The following is a 16847-nucleotide window of genomic DNA, read 5'->3' on the forward strand; positions in this document are numbered from 1 at the left end:
AGTCATAATACAGCCCCGAACAAATTGTATCGTATTATTTTATCAGTATCAAATCTGAGGTAGAACCAGTGCACAAGAGTCACCTGGGCAGAAAGAAGGATCTAAGAGCACAATGATGATAACTCCTGAGAAAGCTCCAATGTGACCTTCACAGAGAGGACACATCCAGAATTGCTCAGCGAGTGAAATTCCCTTTCATTTGGACTCCATTAGTTGTGCTCACATAACCGCCATATAACCAATACATGTAAGTGAATCTGTATGAGATTCACAGGCACTCACTGAGGCATACCCATTCTCAGTGCAAACCCAAGTCCTTCAAAGTATTTTATCAATGAAAAGAGGTCCCCAACCTGCCAGACAATGTGCTAAGTAAGGGTTTTACCTGACCATCTCACTTGACTCTCCTAAGAGCCTAGTGAGGGGGCAACATTACTACTCCCCATTGTGCAAATGAGGAAATGGGAATAGAAGAGTGAAATGACTCATTTAGCTTGAGCAAGCTGGCTTCAAACCTGAATAGTCTGCATCCAAAGCCTACTGCCTCAAATTATTATACGGCCTCCAAATGGCCCACAAAACCTGTTCTCAGCAAGGCAAACTGAGAAGGGTGTTTCAAAAAAAGCACAAGTCAATAGCACTAAACAGGCTCTTAAGAGAGGGTCTGTGTACTTGGTTCCATAAGACAGCGGGTCACACTGGATCAGTTTCTAATCCTAAGTCTTGCATTTGGAGAAAAACCCTTTCAAAGTTACCAGAGGCAGGCTCAGATGTGTCAGGGCTGGGGTTCTACAAACCTTACTTTTAGGTCCTATCTTAAAGCGGGGGGGGGGGGGGGGGGGGGGGGGGGGGGGGGGGGGATTAGGAATACCAGTGTGGGCCACTGGAGGTCGGAAATAAAAAGGGATGTGAAGTGTGGGCACCATTTAATAGTTACGGTTCCATAGTATCTTATCTCTACATCCACTTGTCTTCCTCAATCTCCCCTTCCATGAAAGCACAAGTCATCATGTTCATTTGACCACCAAGGCCCTTTGAAGGGAGGGAGGGGCAGAGCACCAAATGTGTCTTCTCACTGGGACCTGGGTTCTTCCAAATGTTTTAAATACCGAAGGATTTTCCCATAGAATGTACGGTTTGTTTTTTTGTTTCTTTAGTTTCCTTAAACATTTTTTGTATTTTTTTTTTTTTTTAGTATTTCCTTTTAACCAAATGAAACTATATCCCATGTCAAGAATCAGTAACAATAAATGTATAATTCACATTAATGGGAAATTTGAAAGTCCTTTTTTGAGGGAGATTTATTCCAGAATCTATAGTGGGTTTGGGACTCTCCCATTCCCAATTCTCTATGATGTTTCTCATACTCTTTCTTCTAACACCTTTCCTCTTAAACACCACCAAGGACACACACGGTGATGGGGATGCTTGAGGAAGGGAGCAGACGTATACAAGGCCCTAGAGAGAATGCAAGACACATGGAGATGAATTATAAAACTTTATTGGCTTGTTAAAAAAAAAGAATGAATTCAGCAAGTACATTTATGATCTATCCACATGTTAAAACAGCACTTAAAAAGAAAATAAAAATGATTATCCACTATTTACAGGAAATGTGAAAAATGACTTTAAAACCTGGAACATCACAGGGAGAAAACAGGGCATGAGAATGACTCACAGCCGCCTATGGATTACAGCGAATGGACCCCAACATGAAACGGGTGTGATATGCAAGGATCTGTCTTTCTCTGGAATCTCTTGCTATTACTTTTCCATTTTCCCTGTCAGTTTTATTGGGGCATAACTGACAAATAAAATTAAAAGATATTTAAAGAGTACAACATGATGATTTGACATACATATGCATTGTGAGTAGAATCCCTTGCTGCTTTGTGTTTATGCCTCCTTCATAAACGGACTGTCTTAAAAGTGGTGAAAAAACCTCTGTGCTTTTCTTTCCTTCTCATGCCTTTTTCTTTTCACGAAAACTCAGATTCCAGACAGCCAATAACCACCTACCTCGGGTGCCCACCAATGACCATCCCAAGGCTCCACTGCAATGTTAGCCCGAATTAAACTCAGAGTGCTCTCACTGTCCAACTCGAATGGTTGGGAGACACCTTTGGCCCAGAAGAGGAAAAAAAAAAGAAAAGAAATGGACTGGCTTGAGTAGAAAGCTGCCTTCTGTGACAGCTGTTTTATGTCACTTTCAGGGTTGCAGATCCTGTTAACGTAATTCACTGTGGCAGCACCCCACAGAAAATGACATACCTGTCCTGTCTGGGAGAGCCCTTGACCTTCCCAGGTGCCCTTGAGTAAGCCTGACATGGTCCTCAGGCGCCACAGGTGGTGTGAACACAGCAGAGCACCCTTCACAGGTGACTGCTTCTGTCCCTGTCCTTGGAGTCAAGTCTGCTGACTGGCACAGCTCCACGGTGGCCACAGGCATGGCACAGCCCACCGGGCTGGGTGCAGCTGCCCTGAGAAGATCCTGAACTATGTGGAATCGCTCCACATCAGCTGCCCTCCCTCTGTGTCTGCAGTCAGGACAAAACAAGGTGAAATGAGCTTCTACTGTTGTGTGAGCAAATTAGATGGAAGCCAGGGAGGAGTCTAAACAGAAGACACTGGAAGAAAGTATAAGTCACCATTCTCTGATGGAGTGAGAGAGGCTAGCTCAGGTCCCCTTTAGTGCTTTGATTCCATTTCAAAATGAATTTTTTTTAAAGGTATATGGAAAGCAACCAGTAAAGCAAATAAAAATTAACTCCCAGCCTGTCATGGAGTCAAGTTAGAATGCTAGATAGAGAGAGAGAGGGAGGGAGTGAAGGAGAAGGGGAGAGGGAGAGAGGGAAGGAGGGAGAAGGGTGGGAAGGAGAGAGAAAGTCAGGGATTTTAAGCAAATAAAGAGAAAAGGAAGAGGAGAAGGCAGGCCAACTTCCATCATGCTGACCGTCACACTTGCCAGGGAACTAAATTCTTGCCTTGAACTCCTTGAGCTGTTTGCTCCTCCAACTATTGAACAATGTGGCCTCTACTCTGTCTGAGGAGGAGTTTGGGCCCTAACAGGGCCAGGGTCGGGGCATGGAGCACTGTAATTCAGGATGATGTGAAGACTGGGGTCCAAAGCACACTCTGGGCTCTGTGCTGTGGGAGGGGCTGGGGTTATTTAAGTCCCATCTTTGCTCCCTACTCTTGGGAAGAGCAGTCACTAGGTCAAGAATGAAGCTGGTCCCTGCTGGAGATCAGGAGTGAAAACCGCGGAGTGATCTTTGAAGTCTGTGGGGATTCATTCTTCCTGTGGAGATCTGGACCTTCTTGGCCTCGACTGATGCCTCAAGTGATGACAGTGGGAGTCTCTCAGTCGCTCTCAGCTGCCTTGGAGTCAAGATACAGGGCCTGAACTGCGATTCGTGAAGATGACACAGCTGTTTTCCATTCATCAACGGCCACACTGGTATGTTAAGGCCACCCGAGAAACGGGGCTGTGCGTTTTCCCCTGAGCTTGGCTGCACCTGAGCGGGCCAGGCAGCACAGACACTGGTGAAAGGAGTCACATCAAACAAAGCAAAAGGGAAGGACTCTGGCCACAGGGACGTGGGGCCGATCAGGGATGAAGGGCAAACACTGCTGCAAGGAAGTCCCAGGCAGGGAGAGAGCCCAGGTCCCAGCTGGCAGAGGCGAGCTGATAAAGCTCTCAATGGTGACGCTGGGAAGCACATTTGCAAAGGCAAGACAGGAGGAAGCAGTGAGAGAACAACGATTTTGCTTTAAGACACAAGTAACCAACGGGCAGCCCACAGACATGTTCTGTTGGCCTACATAACGTTTTAAAAATAACTGAGTCAACTTTTTAAAAATAGGGACATTTCACAGGTTTCAAGTTTCTCTTAAAGAATCCCAAGATTTGGAAACCTGGGACCACATTCCCGGGGGGCAGGAGTTGGCTGGGGCTGAGTGACAGCTCCCCTCTTGGAGTGAACACCCACTTAGGGTACGTTGTGCATTTAGAATACCCGCCTGGTACTGCAGTTCCAGGTCCTTGCTGGAGGGCGACAGACTTTATTTCAATAAAAAATGCTGCCCATCTTTTTCTAATGTTGCAGAATTATATTAGGAAGCTCAAAAAAGATCTTACAGAGGACACAGAAAGCAAGAGGATGCAAGGGGGGTGGTCTAGAGTACAGATATGAGAAGCTATGTTACTGATTGTGGTCTTCAGGGATTTAAGAAAAGACAAAGCAAAGAACTCAAGAACCATATGAAACAATTTTCTAATAGCCTGCTGTTTTCATCGTTCCCTAGGAGATGTCAACTGCAGTCTGATATATTAAATTGCCTTATCTGTCCACTTCTCTCCATTTAAAAACAAAAATCCACCTCGTCATTCTTCTAGCTGTTGAGTACAAATATCCTTTTATTTATTTTTTTTCCTTTTGAGTCTGGAAAACTTTAAAAATAGGCCTTAAACAATTCATCGCCTTTTTATGGCTCTATGAAATTACATAAAAGCTTTTTTTAAAAAAATATATGTATATATACCAAATGGCCGATATTTAAGAATCTGAGCTGTCCTGACAGCCCCTGCTTGGCTTCCAGTTTGAATTTCCTTAATCTCTCAGGGTTCGGGATTTCTGCAATTAACTGGCCTCTTTGTAAATCAACACCTTTGGGAAAGATCAGAATCTAAGTCGTGACAGGAACTGTCATTTAGCAGCAAGTAAGAAAATGGAAATTCTGAGGATATTCAGACGTCCCCACACCGAGGGCCAGCTACCCTCACACTCAAATGTCCTTTTAGGGGGAAAAATACTTTCAAAAACCAGGAGCCTGTTTACGCTTTGGAGAAACTGCCCCTTTCAGGCCTGGGTCTGAAGTAGCCAAGTTCAATGCTGTAATCCATAGACTCTGTGAGATATCGGCATTGAGCAATACCATTGTCAGTGGCTAATGTAAAGGAGAGAGTATAAAATATCCATCATGGGTTATCTTATTTTATCAAGTGGTACCTAAATGGATCCTGGTTTATTAAGATTAATGCCTTGGTTACACAGGATTCAAAACATTTCCAAACATGTTAGACCTGTTAAAAATCTATGCATCCTTAAAGCTGAACTGTAAAACTGTGTAACTATTTCAAAAAATTATTTTTAAAGAACATCAATAAATTTCCAATTCAGCCATGGCATCAGTGCACTCTTCTTTTTTTACTTTCAATATTGTTTTGTATTGGTTTCAGGTGTATAGCACAGTGGTTAGACAATCATATACTTTACAAAGTGTTCCCCCAATATTTCCTGTACCCATCTGACACCATACATAGTTACCGCAATATTATTAACTACATTCCCTGTGCTGTACAGACCTGATTGAGTTTTCAAAGGACATGCTCCAGGCCTGCCTTTGAAGTCCCCCTAACAGGAAAGGTGTAAGGTGAGGTGGGGCAGGGCAGTCAAACCTGTCTTCTGACAGGGATCCTGCCTGGTGCAGACTGAGCAGAGCGCACCAAGGTCACTGCCATGGCTGAGCGATTGAAACAGGGGGCCACGGTGAGACTAAGGCAGGGGCGCAGGATTCGGCTGCCCTCTCAGCAATGAAGCTGGACAATATAAAGCACATATTCATTAGCGACCTGCCACCTTGCGCTGCTGGGGTCAGGATGAGCTGTCCTGCCCCCTGAAAACCCAGCAGCAGTATAGTATGTCGTAGGGAGACTGTCTTACTTACAATATCGACTTCTGCTCACAGCAGGCCAGCCATTCTGCTCACAGGCCTTTTCAGAGTAGAAAAGCTGCAGTTCTGTTATGGGAACAGCATGGGTTGCTGCGGCCTTATCACTCGACAAACTTCTAAAACGCAGGTGGATCGCAGCGGGCAAATGAAAGGACATATGCACCATATGCATATATTTCACTCCTTTCGTTATTCTGTCTATGCCTAACCTAACTCTACAGCCCTGACCAAGTAGCTTTTTTTTTTTCCTTTAAGAAAATCATTAAAGAAAATTTAAGGAAATCATGAGCGTTGATTGCATGGCTCTGGATCTTTATTATCAGTGAAGGAAAGAGCCTCTCTTGTGAAATCACCACGTCCCCACGGTGATACCGTATATGCGCTTTCAGCTGCTGTGGTATGGATGGAAACATAAAACTTCTTCAGTTCAGTACTGATTAAACAACAACAGAAGATGATGTTAAAATCCGAGTTACATGGAGGTTACAGTTTAGTGTGCACTTATGCCTGTCCCTAAATTTAGATTTGTTTTAACTTTGTAGTTCATCTTTAATAAACAGAAACAATAAAAATCAAATACATTTCCAGTATGGTCAAACAGCACATCTTCCAGAAGAGAAGCACAACCCAATAGGATTTCATTTCAATTCCACCTTTGAATGATTGTAAGAACAAATGGAAGCATTAATTTAAGATGTTTTCTTGCATCTCCGAGTAGCTGCCTGTGAGCTGCCTCAGCACCGGTGTTCCCCAATCACAGCTCAGGATCTGCAGGCTCCATGCAGTACCTCCTGCAAACACCACCCGCCTCTACCAGAAAACGCCAAGTAAGCAGACTTCCCGGGAGAAGCCTGTGCCAGTCCCAAGAGTCCAGCTTACAAGGCAGCACCAACCAACAAGCACCACAGCCCCTTTCTCTGTCTTTTCCTTTATTTCAGCTACCCATCCAGTGGGATCTTATGAAACAAAACAAAACCTAAAAGAAACACAAAATAAAACATAAGTCATGCTCAAAAGAAAAATCAACAGAAATTAACATGCAAGTACAATCACTTTTAAAAGAACATAAATAAACATCAAAATTAAGACACAACATGGAATATGCTCTAAAATATAAAGCAATATATAATAACAGAACAGAAATTGGAAGAAAATGTGCATCTCATTATTGAGCAACTTCGTTTTAAACTCAAAACCAGCTTTACATGGCACATGAAACATGGAAAAGAAACGCAAAGAATTTCTGCACACAGCTCCACCCACAACTGTCAGATATTAACTTCTTAACTTAAGTAGGAGGAATCTGTGAACAATATCGATGACCCCTGAAGAATTTTTATGTTTAGGGAGAAAAAATAAAACTTAACAAATATCTACCATAATCCTAATTTTTCCCCTGCCTAATTTTACCAAGTTATTTCTTAAATAATTGATAAGTTATTGAGCAACTAAAGCAGAGTGCTGGCTGGATATAACTGGTAAAATATGGAACTACACACAGATTTAGATTTTTTTTTTCAGGACTCCTTACATTAAATAATTAATTAATTGCCTAAATGGGATCAAACGCCCAGAATATATATGACACATAGATAGATAGAAATGTAATATCCATCATATCACATATGATATATAACATATAACATGTAGTATATTGTATATATATTCAATATATAACTAGTATATATAAGACATATAGTGTGTATATTACATGTAATAGATATAAAACACATAATACGTAATACTTAGTATTAATTAATTCTGCAAACATTTACTGAACATAGACCAAATCATAGACACTGTAATAGATGATATAAAAATAAAGAAAATGGACTGCTTTGACCTCAACTACTTCATTGCCCCAGCTGGAGAAAGGTGAGTAAACAACTTGCATAATAAATAACGCTAATCTACTTTGTGCCAAGCTCTCCTCTAAGCTCTTTGTCCAAAGTAGCTTACAGTCCAATAACTAGTAAGTGATGGAGCTCAGATTCTGACCCAGGAACTCAGATTCTATGGCCACCCTGCCGTGTCCCTGTGCAGGGAGGACAAACTCTCCTTGCACTTGCCCATAAAAACCCAGCAGGGACGGGGAAGATTCTGTTACATACAATTCTGTGTATAGTTTGCATGAATCTTCACCAGATTCATACGTGACAAAATAGATGATGTCATGGTAGAAACTGCCAAGATGTTTTCAAGTTCAGCTTTGGAAGGCGCTTCTAAACACAACCCCTCCAGACTCTCGATCTTCCTCAACCTGGTGTCTGGTCTGCCAAGTGCTGGTGTCATCTGCCTCCAGAGCTGTAATTACCACCACCAATCTGTATTATCATTTACAGCAACCCTCTGGAGCTTAATTTCCATGGCATTCCTGTCTCCTGCCCTTCCAAGTCTCAGGGAGAGGACTTGGGATGGACGCCAAACATCATTTGTGGATTTAAACACCACAAAGCACTGAGAGTTTAGGAAGTGCTTAGGGGCACTGATTAATTTTTCTTCATAACTCTTCCTACTCTCTTTCTAAAAGTCCAGCCTCCGGGCACACATAAGCCGCACTAGTTTAGAAGACACTATGGCACGTAGGACAAGCATGCCAAATCAACCAACCAAACCTCTTAATTATTCCATCAGGTTTTAAGAAGATGATTCTCACTTCCTTTCCCATTGTAACAATAGGATTAAAATTGGGATGTCAAGTCTGCCAATAAAAAAACAGGAGAAACTTGGTGATACAAATAGAAGACATCACCCTCAGACAAAAAGATTTGTTGACTCCTATATACTAGTTTCTGGGCATTTGGCAGGGAAATTCTAAGAGTTTACTGATGTCAGAGTGTTTACAGCATGAACCAGGCCACTCTTCCTTTGCTTCTATTTGACATTTTCTTCCCAGATGCTCCTCCAGGCTCTTTAAAATTACAATTGAGAAACAATTTTCTTAGCTAGATGCAAGCTCTTTTGGACTGCCATTCACTCGGGGCACACCAGCATTTGCCCCTATTTAAATTGATGTCAGATTTTACTCTTCAACCTCCTTCTGATTGCCTTTTGTGATTCATCCTTCTCAAAGAAGCATACCTTAGCTCCATTCGCCCTTGCAATAAAAAAATAAGTGAAACCACCATAAAAACACATGTAGTAACTTCCTTAAGAGGAAAAAAACAGCCTGAAACAAGGATAAGCAATGTGAGCCTTCAGGAAGGCAAGTCAACGCTTCTCAATACCCTTGATCTTCCCATACTATTGACACACTAAAGATACACTACCATATATTGAAAAATTAGTTTGACTTACAGATTTCATCCTTTTATAAGGAAACTAGCTGTGTGGGGCGACCAGGCATGCAGGGGGGGTTAGTGAGGGATGACCAAATGACTGAGCAGCAGGCTGCATAGGGCGACCAGGCCGGCAGGGGCGGGGGCAGTGAGGGGCAACCAAATGACTGGACAGCATGCTGCATGGGGCAACCAGGCCAACAGGAGGGGCAGTAGGTGGTGACCAGGCTGGCGGGGGGCGCAGTGAGGGGTGACCAGGCCGGCAGAGGGGGGAACTGAGGGGTGACCAGGCTGGGGGGGGCAGTTGGGGGCGACCAGGCCAGCAGGGGGGGCAGTAAGAGGCAACCAGGCTGGCGGGGGAGGCAGTTAGGGGTAACTAGGCTGGAGAGGGTGGAAGGTGGGGGTGACCAGGCTGGCGGGGGGGGGGGGGGGTAGTTGGGGGTGACCAGGCCAGCCAGGGGGGGAAGTTAGGGTTATCAGGCAGTCAGGCAGGTGAGCAGTTAGAAGCCAGTGGTCCCAGATTGTGAGAGGGATGTCCAACTGCCAGTTTAGGCCCGTTCCCCAGGATCGGGCCTAAACCAGCAGCAGACATCCCCCGAGGGGTCCCAGATTGAAGAGGGTGCAGGCTGGGCTGAGGGGACCCCCCCCCCCCCCCCGTGCACGAATTTTGTGCACCAGGCCTCGGTTGCGACGGTCACTTAGGCTTTATTAGATGTCTCCAATATTTCATATTTCTCAGGGATCAAAAGTGATATCCAATCAGGGTCCTATTCTACCTACCAGAATCTCATGGCTTTTGCCCTCTGATAAGAACTCAAGAAAGGGGCCACGAAATAATATAAAAACAATACATGATTATTTTCTCCTAGTGAGGGGGAAAGTTTTTAGACCACAACAAATGGCTGAACATCTTGTGGGTTTAGCAGCCAAACGAGCTGTCTAGCTTCTGAGCCTGAAATATAGATATTTTGACAATGTGACATTCTGAAGCATTTGCAGCATTCCGATGGTGCACAGGAGTTATTGTGAGAACAGCTCCTTTATCAAAAACAACCTTAGAGAAATGTTGCCACCACTCCTTGCACCAGCTGAGCTAAATCCGAACAAGGTTAAAGCAGATGCTGTCTGAGAATGCAATGTGAAGTTGAAAGCAGAGAAGGAAAACCAGGATGTGTCCTAAAACTCAGTCTCTGCTATTCGCTGATTTCAAATCTGCTCACAGACCTCTTCAAAGGGAAGGCCTGGGGGTGGGCTGAAGGTCAGTGAAGCACTGTGCTTTCTTTATCATTGGCTTCCGACTCATTAAGATTTCTTTACATTCAAACATGCACACATTTTCCTCCTATTACTCAGAAGCAATCAGCCATAAAATGGCAAGGATCTGCAGTACATTTAAATTAACAGCAATTTATCTGGGGGAAAGAAGAAAATTGCTGAGTCTGAAAGGAAGCGAAGGGAAGGGAGTGGAAGAAAGATGCAGCTGCTATCTGAAAAAGCCAATCTTACCACATTTGTCATTTGGAGAGTTAAAACAGAAAAACTGCCAACTTGGGTGTCTGAGTGGCATGGGGCCTCTTGGGAGCCGGTGTGGTGGTGAAGGTGACAGTATGGTGGCTCACCTTCATTGGAGAACAAAGAAAATGCTCCTTGGGCCTTCTGGAAAATGTGTACTAGGTCAAACCAAAGAATAAACTCCTGTGTTCTCATAACATTAGGTACCTGAACAACGGTGGGTGCAAAAAGGTTTTGCTTTCATCACAAAGTTAGACTTGAGTGAGGTACAATTCTGCTTTATTTCAGCACCACTTTTCCTAATTTGCCATTTGTGGAACAGTGACTATCTGTTGATTCTTGAACCATCTAGCCATTACTGTCCTGCCTTTCCTATTTTATAGGGAACTCACTCAATCCACATGGTCACTGTGATGTGTCCAAGGTCACCTGTATGGAGTGAGATAGCTGAAATCTAAACTCAGAACTTCTGGATTGTTAGTGCCTCCTTTACAATGGTGTCACCTGCACCTATAGCAGCAATTTCCCAATATAAAAGTTTAAGTCGTGGTGCTTCCCTCTCTGTGCTCATTCCAGAAGTTCCTTAATCAGCCTTCAGACACTCCTTTAGCTTCCTAAGGATGTGCTTTATCCATATACCACCTCTTATCCTAAAACCTCCTTCTATCATGTGTTGGAAGCCTTGACCATTCTTGAAGGTCCAGTGTAAAGAGGTCTCCTGTAGTATTCAGTTCATGGGCCTCTTAACTTCTCTTCCATGCACTCACATGGCCTTCTTTTGTACCTTTTTGAAACTAGTAGTTCTTTCCTTTTTACTTCCTGCACCCCAAACTGTAAGCCACAGGAGGGCAGACAGAGAATGTCTATACCCTTCTAGACCCTACACTGCCTTGCAGAACAGTAATCTATAAACCTTTTAAAAATAATTTCTATGTACTCAACAACAGAACCAAAACGGAAAGTAGAGAGAATACAAGACAATGTAGGCTCTACTGTGTCTCATTGGCAACTGGGTTAATCAGATCACTTCAAAGCTCCTGGACAGAATCAGATATTTGCTCAGTATATTGAAGATTATAGAGTTAGACAGGTGGACACCCAGTGAGTACTTCCTGAAGCATCTGAAACTACTGAGGAAAAGGTGCCAAACTGAGTTGATTCTAATTCTCATGATGATCAAAATGATGGTGGCTGTGGGAGTTGGATAAAGAAAAGTATTGTCCATTTGTTAGCTGGAGATGAAAAACTAAATGTCTGAGGATGGTCAGCAAGGCTTGGAAAGCTCTGGTTTGTCTTAGCAAAATGAAGTTGTTATGAGCTGAAAATCAAAGCAGGAAACACAGAGTTCTTGGCAAAACTTGAATGTGTAAGGAAACCCAGAGCTATTGCACAACTAAAACTCAGTGATTCTAAGTAGAATGTGATGGATCAGCAGGGCCTTATGACAAGTGTCCAATGGCTCAACCACTACCATGTCAGGGACTTCACATAGGATAGGTAGCACATCCAAAGACAGATGCCATTGCCTCTATTTGTGGAATCACCTACAAATGCTATAAATGGAGTAAAACAAAACAAACAAAAAAACACATAGAGTTCATGGTTTGCAGGGCATTAATATTCTCCAAGATTTTCACACCAACTACACTAAGATTGAATAAATCAATCTCTTGTTGTCCTGTAGGTGTGTCTAGCCTCTGGCTTATTTCAACAAACATATAGTACCAATGGCCTTGTGCACGGATTTGTGCACATTGAAAGGAAATTAACTAGAAGGTGGCCAGCGGGGCAGGACTGGGTGATTGGACACATCCTGGAGCCAACCTCCCGCAGTCCCTCCCTGGCTGGCTGCACCTGGGATGGTACCGTGGCTCAAAGGGCATCTGCGGAGTGAGCAGGGTCCCTCTGGCAGGTGGGTCCCTTGGCCTAGCCTACGGGATTGGGCTGAAACTGGCCCTCTGACATTCCCTGAGGGGTCCCAGAGTTCAAGAGGACACCCTGCTGTTGGACAGGGTGTGGATCACAAACACAAGTGTGCAGTAAACCAGATTCAGGGCCGACAGTGCCCCAGCAACAACATAACCCACGGCTGAAGGTGGAATTGCATGGCCCATGAGGAATCGGGCTCCCTCATCTCTGGTTCCGGGGTGTGTCATCTGAGAACCACCACTGCCAGGTCACCACAGCTTGGCAGCTCCTGTGTTGAGCATCTGCCCCTGGTGGTCAGTGCGTGGTGTGTGTCATACCTACTGGCCGGTCAGACAGTTGCTTAGTCATATATATATATATATATATATATATATATATATATATATATATGATTGCACTATCTACAGGGTAGCTCTTTGCAACATGAAATGACATCTTCTTCAAGACATTGTTTCACAATTCTCAGACCAGAGAGGCTTACCAATGAGTCAACATTCAGCACACACAAATAAGGCATGATAAATTCCATTATAGAAGAGCATGTTCTTGTTTCTGCCAATATAGATTTGTGTCTAGATTTGGTTTTACAAAAATACTCTAGTCAGTGATCCTTCTTAGTATATGAAGGCAGTTTACTCAAACTAATAGTGTCCAGGTGCAGAACAAAAGACATAAAACCTATTACTCACTTAACCTATAACTATGTAAAATCTGCAAGAACCTCAAACATACACAGTGGAAGTTGCTTGGCTCTGCTCAATTGTGGATGATATCATAGTGCACAGACCAGAATGATCTGGGAATAAATTTCTAGAAAAGTTACTAATGTCTGAAACAAACAAAAGAAAACAAATGGACATGGGTCAACCATGGCCTCTCTGATACTGATGAAGAAGAAGAAGAAGAAGAAGGAGGAGGAGGAGGAGGAGGAGGAGGAGGAGGAGGAGGAGGAGGAGGAGGAGGAGGAGGAGGAGGAGAATAGAGCAGGAGTTGGAAGGAGGAAGAAAGAGCAGGAGAAGAACTTAAAGAAAGTAGTTGCCGTTAATTTGGATGTAAAAAAAAAGTGACAATAGAGATAAGGATGTCTCAAAGCAGGACTACAAGTTCAGGTCCAAGTTGTAGGTGATCCTGGAAGGAAGAGAGTAGGTAAAAATAAAATTTGCCCTGGACCACTACTTTTTCATTAGGCATTCCAAGCAGTACTTCAGAAATAGACTTTGAAGATTGTTAACATTTAGGATACTTGCTAGGAAAGCAACAGTCAGGGGGGCTTTAGTGTGCACAGTGTCTCTGCCTATTTCTGCAAAGCCCAGAAGTCAGATCCACTAATGGTTCTAATTAAGCCGAGAGAGGGTCAAAGAAATTACTTTCACAAGAATAGAAGTGCCTTGTAAATCTCATTTCCATTTATATCACCTAAGTGCACAAGATAATGAAACCTTAGCTAAGTACCAAGTATTCCAGAATGCAAAGCAAAGATAGGTGGGGTTGATAATCCCCCTGAACTGACTACAGTAAACAGGAATAAAAAGCAAGCAATAAAAAACAAGGTCTTTGTTCTGTCTGGCAATGGACACCTTGGAAGGTAGGCTACCATCCTATGATCTGGCACAGAAGGAAAAGTGCCAAAGCCCACATTCTGAGAACTTAGCTATGGCTTTTCAAAGAGTCTAATTCCTGTGGTCACTGCCCAGCCTGTGATGGTTTCCTCTCCCTCATCCATGGCCTCCTCCTCACCGCCCATCACCAAGCAATGACATTGTGGCCCGCTGTCCAGGGTCCTGCTTCCAGATCTAAGTGGGGCCTCAGATTAGCTTCCATGACTGCTGCCACACACGTAGGAAGCTGCCTGGCTTCAAACATACATTAAGTCCTCTCTTAACTCCATCACTAGGGTCTTGGAAACTGTGATTTTAACCAAAACAACAAATAGTGAAATCAATTTTACCATAGGCTAATTGATACAAATAAGAGTTAAGTTCCTATGGCATATTCTGCTCATGAAAACATCATCAAACTTCTGAAAGACCCAAACACTTCTAATATTAAACATTGAAATAAGTGTAAGCTATATATACATGTAAGAAAAATTAATCAAACAAGTAAGATAATGATTTCCCAACCAGCTTACTCTAGTTCAGCATCAAGGTGGCCAGTCAGTGGCCCCAGCTGGGAATTAATATTTTTTTCTCATCAATGTTACAACAAAATGATGTTGAACAGCCCTGGCTGATTTCGCTCAGTGGTTAAGAGTATTGGCCCATGGACTGAAGAGTCTCAGGTTCGATTCTTGGTCAAGGGCACATAACTTGGTTGCAGGCATGTGTGGGAGGCAACCAATTGATGTGTCTCCCTCACATGGATGTTTCTCTCTCTCCCCCATCCTCCATCCCCTCAACTCTCTCTAAAAATTAATGGAAAAATATCTTTGGGTCAGGATTAACAAAAAAAAGTTTTAAAAAATGATGTTGAACAAAAGGATGTTATTCAAGGACCTGTTGTATTTCTTTGTACTTGGCCTTTTACCCAGAGAAGTGAATGTGTCCAACTTATAGACAGGTGAAGATCATGAAGTAGAAAGATGGTCCTTCACCCAAACATGCCTTTTTTTCTGATGCCTTTTTTCTGGGACAACCAGTAGCAACAGGACTTCCATCATATCAGAAGTTACCTCCCTAGAACGAGAATTAAAAAGTGCCTCTCCACAGAATCCAAGAGGTGATGGAAAATGTGGATTGAAATGGTGGCTCATCCTGCCCTTGGTCAGTCTACCTGGGACATTACTTCACACTGTTCCATAAAACAAAATTTACCATCCCAGATTGGACTCTGATTTAAAGTCCCAGATCAGATCCTGCAGAAATATATCTAACTCAACCCATAATGAGCACCCCTTACCCTACCAAAGCTCATAAGAGCATACCCAAACATTACTTAACACTCTGAAAGAGTACCCACCCATTCACACCATGAAGAACAGAATCTATACTCCAAAAGTGCCCCAACATCAAGCAGAACCCTCAGGATTCTGGGGCCAGACCCAATTGCTACACATGCTCCTTAGGAGTAGCAGGTGACCCATTCCAAAATGCCTCTGTAAAATGAAGAGCTCACTCTAGTCTCAACAGGAAGCTTGCAAAGTGCAAAGTTGACTTCAGAATTACAGTCTTCTAAGCATTCAGACGGAGGCTGCCAACAGAACCCCCTACTCGACTTAAGTTAAACCCACAGTTCTAGAAGCATATGTTAGTGACATTTTTATTTGCTCCAAAAGCTCACTTTGAGAAAGCCCATGATGCAACGCCATCCTACCTAACTATCCCTACTAACACCTCAACAGTGTCTTAGGGCAGCTGAGTGTGTGCCACCCTCAGTTGTGTACACCACAAACTCTCTTTTGGAAAGATGGGGAAGATTCTCCCAACTCCTTGATTCTTTCATCTTGGAACACAGCAGGTCTCTTCATGATTCTTTGGTTCTAGTACAATTTATGCATGGAGAAAACTCTGGATTTTAAAAAGCATGCCTTTCATTTACACACACACACACACACACACACACTTTCCTTTTTAAAATAAAGTATGCATGGCAAATACTGCAATATATATAAAATATAACAGCTTGGTTAAGAAATATAGCAGCCATGCCAAAAATCAACCAGAACCAAGACACTGAGAAAACAATGCATTCTAGATTTTTTTAAATGAAAATTTAATATATGCAAACATCTGAAATTCCTTTAGAAATGATTTCCAAAACTTACAGAAAGTTTTTTGTTACATCAAAGTGATTAAAAGGGAAAGGTTAGTTACCTTGTAACCCTACACACATCCTTAGTTCAAAGCAGAAATCGCCTTTTGCATAAGCACAGAGGCATTCAAAGACATGATGGACACATGCATTGCCTTATATGAAAGCAGTAAGAAATTGTAAATGTCACATAGATAAAAAACAGAGTATAATTACACGTGCATAGCAGGATGACTGGATTATAAATTAGTTTTTCTTTCATTCTTCATAATTAGGGCCATTTACGATCCATTGTTTAACTACACAAGATCCTAGAACTTTACGTACAGCTAGCATTGGGATTAGAATTTTAATAAGTACACTCACCCCACATATTTATCTTCCTTGACAACTGTGTGCTAAAGGACTCATTTCCATGGTGATGCCTGATGACTGGCTGGCTAGACAGTGAAAAGAAGCTTGAAGCCAGACAGACTTGAATTTGGATCCTGCCCTTACTTCTCCTGAGCTGTGTAACCCTGGCCAAGTTGGAGGACCTCTCTGAACCTATTAGCCAACTCTATAATAGGAAAGAAATAAACTTGCCCTATTGTGATGGCTAGAATTAATATGAGTACCTAATATTGTCCAGGCTCCTCAACTCAG

General features: G+C 42.9%; 1 protein-coding gene across 5 annotated transcripts in view; it reads right to left on the reverse strand.

The window, feature by feature from the left end:
- NTRK2 (neurotrophic receptor tyrosine kinase 2) overlaps positions 1-16847 on the reverse strand; it is a 315336-nt gene that overhangs the window by 181652 nt on the left and 116837 nt on the right. The window contains exon 15 of one of the 5 annotated variants that reach the window (XM_070431421.1): positions 1486-6709. The exons of the other annotated variants lie outside the window; for them this stretch is intronic. Within the exon in view, the coding sequence (XP_070287522.1) occupies positions 6672-6709 (38 nt within the window). The 3' untranslated portion in view covers positions 1486-6671. Of the gene's footprint in view, positions 1-1485; positions 6710-16847 lie in introns of those variants that run through there. 5 annotated transcript variants of the gene reach the window in all.

Source organism: Myotis yumanensis, unplaced genomic scaffold (assembly GCF_028538775.1).
Source record: "Myotis yumanensis isolate MYYU_CA2020_CCGP unplaced genomic scaffold, mMyoYum1.0.hap1 SCAF_12, whole genome shotgun sequence".
Lineage (NCBI taxonomy): Eukaryota > Metazoa > Chordata > Mammalia > Chiroptera > Vespertilionidae > Myotis > Myotis yumanensis.